This window comes from Gracilinanus agilis, chromosome 3 (assembly GCF_016433145.1).
Source record: "Gracilinanus agilis isolate LMUSP501 chromosome 3, AgileGrace, whole genome shotgun sequence".
In the NCBI taxonomy this organism is placed as follows: Eukaryota; Metazoa; Chordata; class Mammalia; order Didelphimorphia; family Didelphidae; genus Gracilinanus; species Gracilinanus agilis.
Window position 1 is genome coordinate 311690885 of NC_058132.1, and position 7710 is coordinate 311698594.

Genomic DNA, 7710 nt, shown 5'->3' on the forward strand with positions numbered 1-7710 from the left:
ATATTGAGCAGTGTTATTTCCTCATTGTTTATACTGCCTTTAATCAGGATGTAATGACCTTCCCTGTCTTTTTTAATCATATCTATTTTTACTTTGGCTTTGTCAGAGATCATGATAGCCACTCCTGCCTTCTTTTTCTCATTTGATGCCCAAAAGATTTTGCTCATACCCTTAACCTTGAACTTGTGTGTGTCTACCCGCCTCATATGTGTTTCTTGTAGACAACCTATGGTAGGATTTTGGTTTCTGATCCACTCTGCTATTTGCTTCCGTTTTATGAGCGAGTTCATCCCGTTCACATTCAGAGTTACAATTGTTAGTTGTGTATTCACTGACATTTTTGTATCCTCCCCTAGACCCACTCCTTCTTATTACACTATTTTCTTTTACACCAGTGGTTTGCTTTGAGCCAGTATCCCTTATCCCCTCCCTTGATTGACTTCCCTTTCTGCCCCCTCCCTTGTTGTTCCCCTCTTTTTGTTTTTTTTAAAGACCAAATGAATTCCCTTCCCCTTCTTCTCCCCTCCCTTTTTTGGCCTCCCCACTCCCCTGCTCCCTTTGGTTTATCCCTTCTGACTTTCTCAGTAGGGTTAGATAGTTTTTTATCTGGATGGATAATAAAGCTACTCTTCCTTCTCCGGGTTGATTACACTGAGAGTAAGGTTTGATTATGCTCTCTTCCTCTCCTTCTTATGATATTATTCATCCCCTCCCCTTCCCATGCCCTCTTTGTGAGTAATAGAATATCTTATTTTTCTTATTTACTCGGATTTTTCTTGGTGTCCTCTACTATTCCCCCCCTCTTTCCCACCCCCTCCCCCATGTTTTCTTAGACCATTTAGTATCCTGTCCTCTCCCTATGAATTATTCTTCTGGTTGCTATAATAGTGAATATTATAATAGTGTATAGAGTTCACTACAGAGAATTATACATAGCATTTCTCCACCTAGTAATACAGATAATTAGATCTTATTTATGCCCTTAAAGTCAAGCTTAAAAGACTATGAGTTTTCTTTCTTTTCCCTCTGTTTCTTATTTACCTTTTCATCTTTCTCTTGATATTTGTGGTTGAGTGTCAAACTTTCCATTTAGTCCCGGTCTCTTTTGTGCAAAAACTTGGAATTCTTCAATTTTGTTGAATGCCCATACTTTCCCCTGAAAGTATATGGTTAGTTTCGCTGGGTAGTTGATTCGTGGCTGAAGGCCCAGCTCTCTTGCCTTTCTGAATATTGTATTCCAAGCCTTGCGGTCTTTTAGCGTTGAGGCTGCCAGATCCTGTGTGATCCTTATTGGTGCTCCTTGATATTTGAATTGTCTCTTTCTGGCTTCTTGTAAGATTTTTTCTTTAAATTGAAAGCTCTTCAATTTTGCTATTATATTTCTGGGTGTTGACTTTTCTGGGTCCAGTGTAGAGGGTGTTCTATGGATCCTTTCAGTGTCTATATTGCCCTCTTGTTGTAGAACTTCAGGGCAATTTTGCTGAATAATTTCTTTAAGTATGGAGTCCAAGTTTCTATTAATTTCTGCCTTTTCTGGAATACCAATGATTCTCAAGTTGTCTCTTCTAGACTGGTTTTCTTGGTCTGTCACTCTCTCATTGAGATATTTCATGTTTCCTTCTATTTTATCAGTCTTTTGACTTTGTTTTATTTGTTCTTGTTGTCTTGAGAGATCATTGGTTTCTAAATGTTCGATTCTAGCCTTTAAGGACTGGTTTTCGGCTTTAATGTTTTGGTTTTCGGCTCTAATGTTTTGGTTTTCGGCTTTAATGTTTTGGATTTCGGCTATAATTTTTTGGTTTTCCTTTTCAATCTGGTCATTTTTGGTCTTCAGTTGTCTTGTCTCACTTTCCAATTGCGAAATTCTGCCTTTTAAACTGTTATTTTCTTGCCAGATTTCTTCCATCATCCTCAGCATTTCATTTTTAAACTCTTCCATAGCTTGTGACCAGCTTTCATTTTTTTGGGGAGGTTTGGATTTTTGTTTTCTCTCCTCTGTTGTCTGGATTTTTTCTGTGTAGAAGTTGTCGAGTGTTTCAGAGTTTCTCTTGATAGTCTTTTTCTTCTGGACTTCCTTATTGCTGGCCATTGTTGGCCCCGCCCCTTTTCAGCTTTGTCTTTGCACTCAGGGTCTGCCTGGGCCTTGCACGCTCCGGGGGTCTCTGGTCTCCTTGTCCTCGGGGTCAGGCCTCCTGGTAGTTCCCGGTCTGCCCTTCTGCCCGAGGCTCCTTCAGCAGTCTTAGGGGCTGCTTCCACAGCCACGCTCAGGTCTGCACCGGGTCCTCACTGGAGGTCCAAGCCTGGGCTGGAGATAGTTATTCAAACCTAGGGCACTGCCTTTGCCTGCGCAGATACTCTTAGGGCACTGCCTTCACCCCAGCAGAAAGTAGTGAAAGTCCGTGGGCTGGAGATCTTTATTTGCACCTGAGGCGATGCCTTCAGCGCTTGGGAAAGGCCGTGTTTTAGGGGCCTTCACCCACGTGGACACTCAGGGAAAGTCCATGTGCGCCCCCAGCCACCTGGAGTCCCTCATCTTGCTGCACACAGGTATAAGCCCCGGGGCTGCCAGTGATTATCGGGTTGCCCCAGTCCTGTTTTCCCACTTGTGCGGTGGCGTTGTGCGAGGTGTGCGGAGGGGGGGTGGGGTAGGGGCTTCTTCCTCTCGAGTTTTAGTGAGAGCTGTTTCACCCCTTTATAGCGTGGAGATGCCCCGATTCTGCGTACCTTCAATGCTGCGCCCTGTTGTGGGGTTCCTTTGTTCCTCTGGACTCGTTTTTATTTCCCCTTGAGGAGTCCTGTATGCTTTGGTCAGGAGAGATTGAGCAGCTGCTCCTTACACTGCCGCCATCTTAACCGGAAGTATCCATACTCTTTTAACAGAGTCTACAATGCCCTGGGTGCCAAAGTGATTGTTTTTGTGAATGGATAAGCATTTTTGGTGATAAAAACTTCTAGGGAATAGAGATTTTCCTTCAGATGACACCCATACTCCATTGATCTGTTTTGCTTTGAACTTTTGCTTCCATTTTTCCACTTCCTGTTCATTATAATAGAGGGATAAATTTTGAGTTGTTACTAGTTACCAAAGTTAAAATCAATTCGAGTCCTTCTAAGTGTAGTGCAAAGGTGCAAACAACCCTGCAAAAGGCTAACTGCAGAATTTCTGGCAGTTAAGAGGGTTTAGAACCCTGACTAGAGGCAGCTGGTCCTGGAGGCTCGGTCAGAGCAGAGGGGTCAACTGAGCTCGATCTTTGGGCAGAAACCTGGCCTTGATTCCTTGATTCTGTGCCTTTTCTCTTGAGATTTTGTAGCTTAGCTAATTCCTCTGGATCTCCCTGACCTTCCCTATTCTAATCACCATTTTCCCTTCCTGATTTCCTGTGGGATTGGGAGATGGGTAGATTTTGGCGGTAGCAATCAAACTTTGAAGACTTAGTTTTCCCCATAGTCAAGTAGGGCTTACCCTTGATACAAATTATCTCTTGATTCATTGTGTGTAACTTTCCTAACCTCAAAGGCAACAAAACCTCCCCGGACTGAATGAGGGCAGACCTTCTCTCAGTCTCCCATTCCTGTGTCCCTCCCTCACCTGAAGCTTCTCCCTAGGCAGTTGTTAGAGAAACCTTGTATCCCTCTGTCCTTTATAACCAACCCTGCCAACTTAATAAACCCTGTTGTCATTTAATCAAACCTTTGGCTAAATTATTGATTGAATGATCAAAGAGGGTAAGGAGAGAAAGGTATAGTTTCTCTCTGGGTCCTGAGGGGAGTTGGAGGTGTCCATCTTGGAGGAAGTGGTGATCTCTATACTTCCTCTGAAGAAGCCCGTCTATTTCACAGACACTTCCTTTGTGAACCTGAGAAATTGACTAGAAAGCCCTCTAGTTAGTTTCAAACCATTTCTGACTGGCCCTAACCTTTTGACTGAAGAAGTGCCCTTCCTACCTGAAGGAGTTCTGCCTGTTTCCCTTCAATGTCCTCTGTCTCAAGCCTGTGTACTGTGGAAAATATAAGTAAGGTAATGGGGTCACTAGGGATATTATAAATAAACTAAGTGGTTTGTGGGAACACACACACTGGGATTTATGAGATACTAGACCTGGACATTGAAGACTTGAACAGCCAAGCAGCTCCTAACTGTCAAAAGGGACCGTTGACCAACTGCCTTCTTGAACCAGAGGCTTTGAGTCCCACAGGCAAGGTAACAGGATATAACCGGTTTAATAATGAACAATTAAAAGGAGGGATAGGAATGTCTACTCTAAAACCTTAAACACCTAATAACAAAACCCACAGGGAAAGGGAAGGACTTATTACTACACTAACTTAGTGAACTAAACTAACAGGGCCCAAGGAGCTATAAATGGAGTCTCTGGGTGACTGCTTCAGACCTAGAACCTGCCAGGCTTGAGCAGCTCAGCTAGGGGCTTTGTGGCTTTAGGATTCTCACTGCAATCCACTGATGATCTCTGGATGCCAAGAACCAAGGTTGTCTCAGGAACCAAGTTGAGGAGGTGTGCTCAAGACTCTGTCTACCAGATAGATCCCAAACTCCTCCTCTTCCTTGGCACAGGACTGTAGAATTTGACTCTTTGCTAGATGCCACCACCAAACAAGATCCCAGGGGAAAATCAGGATACAGGATGTCCTTTTACTCTGAGTGCTCCCAGGGCTAACCACAGTTTGTGTTAACCCACTAATGGAGTCCTTCCCAGAGAACAAGTCACTTCTTCCTGCTCCCTCATTCCATCCTGGAATTCCCAGCTCCAGCTCCTTCCTGCTATGTACTTAATACCTAATCAAATACCCAGTCTGTGTCTCCCTGTTGCAGCTGCCTGCCCAATACCTCACCCTCTCCCCTTGCTGCTCATTTGACTTCATCATCTTATATTACCCTAAACTCAGCCATTCCCTTACATCTCCTATTACCTCAACTTACTACCTCCACCATTGTAACTTCCTTTCCCACCTACTGACTTAGGGACCCATAAACCCCATCCATTTGTTTTATCCCCTTATTATATAAGGCAGTGATCTTTGCTGCAGTATTTGCCTGGTGGTTCTCTCTAGAGACGGGGTCAGTTCCACCTGTATGGGCAGAGCAATGAACTACAGCTAGAGCTTCAGGTAGCTGGAGAGCAAGAAGAACTTCATTAATGATCTCTGCATTTGTGATACATTTTCCAGCTGAGGTTATAAACCCACTTTGGAGCCATAGCATATCCACTGCATGACATATTCAAAAAGTATATCTAGAGTCTGTATAAATTGTTTCCTTCTTCTCCTTGGCAATTATACAGGCATGTTTTAGAGCTATCAGTTCTGCACCTTGAGCACTCTTCTGCCTTGGAGCCAATACATGGTGTTGACTCCAAGACGGAAGGTAAGGTTTAAAAAAAAAAAAGATAATGGCTGCTGCTGATTTCATTCATTCATTCATTCATTCATTCATTCATTCATTCATTTATTTTTAAAACCCTTACCTTCCATCTTGGAGTCAATACCATGTATTGGCTCTAAGGCGAAGAGTGTTAAGGGCTAGGCAATGAAGTGACTTGCCCAGGGTCACACAGCTAGGAAGTGCCTGAGGCCAGATTTGAACCTAGGACCTCCCATCCTTAAGCCTGGTTCTCAATTCACTGAGAAACCTAGCTGTCCCCTTGCTGATGATTTTAGATAGATGTTATTTATCACTTTCAGGAAGGCTCTATCTATTCCAATGTTTTTTAGTATTTTTATAAGGAATGGATGTTGCATTTTGTCAAAAGCGTTTTCTATATCTATTGAAATAATCATATGGTCTCTATGGATTTTGTTATTGATATGGTCAATTATGCTAATGGTTTTCCTAATATTGAACTATCTTTGCACTACTAGTATAAAACCTACCTTCCTTCTTTTTACATATAATCCTTTTAATTGCTCTAGTAATAATAACAACAACAACAACAACAATAATAAAGTTCTTAAATATCTTTAAGTACTTTGGGTATCTAGAATACTTTAAGTACCCAAGTATCGTATCATATATATATATATATATATACATATATATATATATATCTTAAGTATTTCAGTTATCACCTTCCCCAGTATCCCTAGTATGAATGTATTATGAAACCTTATGAAACCCTTAATTTTTCACTTTACTTTTTTATGCTTCTCTTGAGTGTTGAATTTGCTCATTGAATTTTCTTTTTAGCTCTGATTTTTTTGGTTAGGAAAGTCTAAAATTTCATTATTTCTTTAAAGGCCAATTTTTTCCCCTGGAGAATCATGGTCAGTTTTGCTAGGTATATACTTCTGGTTATAGTCCTAGATCCTTTGCCTTTCAGAATATCATATTCTATGCCTTCTAATTTTTAATGTTGAAACTGCCAAGTCCTGTGTAATCCTGACTATGGATCCATGATATTTGAATTGTTTCCTTCTTGATGCTTGTAATATTCCCTCTTCCCCTCACCCTTGGCTTGGGAGTAATGGAATTTGGCTATAACAGTCCTGAAGTATTTTATTTTGGGATCTTTTTCAGGAGGTGTTTGGTATATTCTCTCAATTTCTATTTTCTCCTCTAGTTGAAGGACACCATGGCAATTTTTTCCTGATGATTTCTCATTATATGGTGTCCAGGCTCTTTTTTGAAGCTGGCTTTCAGGTATTCTAATAATTCTTAGATGATCTCTTCTGGATCTATTTTCTAAGTCAGTTTCGCCAGTGAAGTAGTTTAGATTTTCTTCATACTTACGATTGTCTTATTGTTTCCTGATGTCTTATGAATTCATTATCTCCTGAAAGATATGAGTTTAGCCACTAAACAAGGTTGGTAAAATCAAAAGTCCATTGGTGCTGTTTCCTCAAGGCACAGAGGGCAAGATGGCTACCCTCAGGCCTGGAGCTCTCAGAAAAGTAATCTGACTTGCTATATTCTTATTAACAACAGGTTTATTGAATTAAAGCAACAAAAACCAGGTTAGGGTGGAGGGCCAAGGAGGTCCCTAGTGAAGGAGAAATAATGGAGGATAGGGGACAAACTGGTGCCTGCCAGGGAATCACACAAGCTGGGGACACTCCCCACACCTCACAAGGGACAGGATAACACAGACTAAACCATACAGGGGAAATGGGTAATGTCAGTTGACAGTTTAAATGTCCCCCAAACTTGCTAGAGACACCAGGGATGACAAATATTTCAACGTGGGTTCAAGTGGCTGAGAGGAAGAATAAACAGGAAGTGTGTAAAACAAGGTTTAATGTTTTCAGGGTAAGGGAAGTGGGTGAAGTATTTCTAAAACTTAGGGAACAACCAAACTGTCAAATAGAATCTTAAGGATTGAGCTGGCTTTCTGCTTTTATGCTAAACTAACTTCAGGCAGGTGGGCAACTTTGGCTGAAGGCTAGAGAGGGCTGGGAGATTGGGATTCTCACAACTGGTCCAGGCTGATCCTTTGATGACTTCAGGGTACAGGAACTAAATCCTTGCTCAACCAGTAATCCAATGAACACTAGGGAGGGAAGGCTATCTGCAATTTGTCCACCAAATTGCAGAGACTTAACCTTATCTCAACCTAGGCTCCTGATTGATGTTCACTCCCAAGATCTCCAACAGGTTACAGATTGCAGACAAACAGGCAGGATCACAGCTCTAAAACCTCCTACCTCCAGCCCTGACAGTTCACTCTCTCCTTTCTGCATTCCATAAAGAATGTTCAT

General features: G+C 41.9%; 1 protein-coding gene across 1 annotated transcript in view; it reads right to left on the bottom strand.

The window, feature by feature from the left end:
* NIFK (nucleolar protein interacting with the FHA domain of MKI67) overlaps positions 1–7710 on the bottom strand; it is a 44932-nt gene extending 37222 nt beyond the window's left edge. Inside the window, exon 1 of the mRNA XM_044669142.1 lies at positions 7657–7710. Within this exon, the coding sequence (XP_044525077.1) occupies positions 7657–7710 (54 nt within the window). The remainder of the gene's footprint in view (positions 1–7656) is intronic.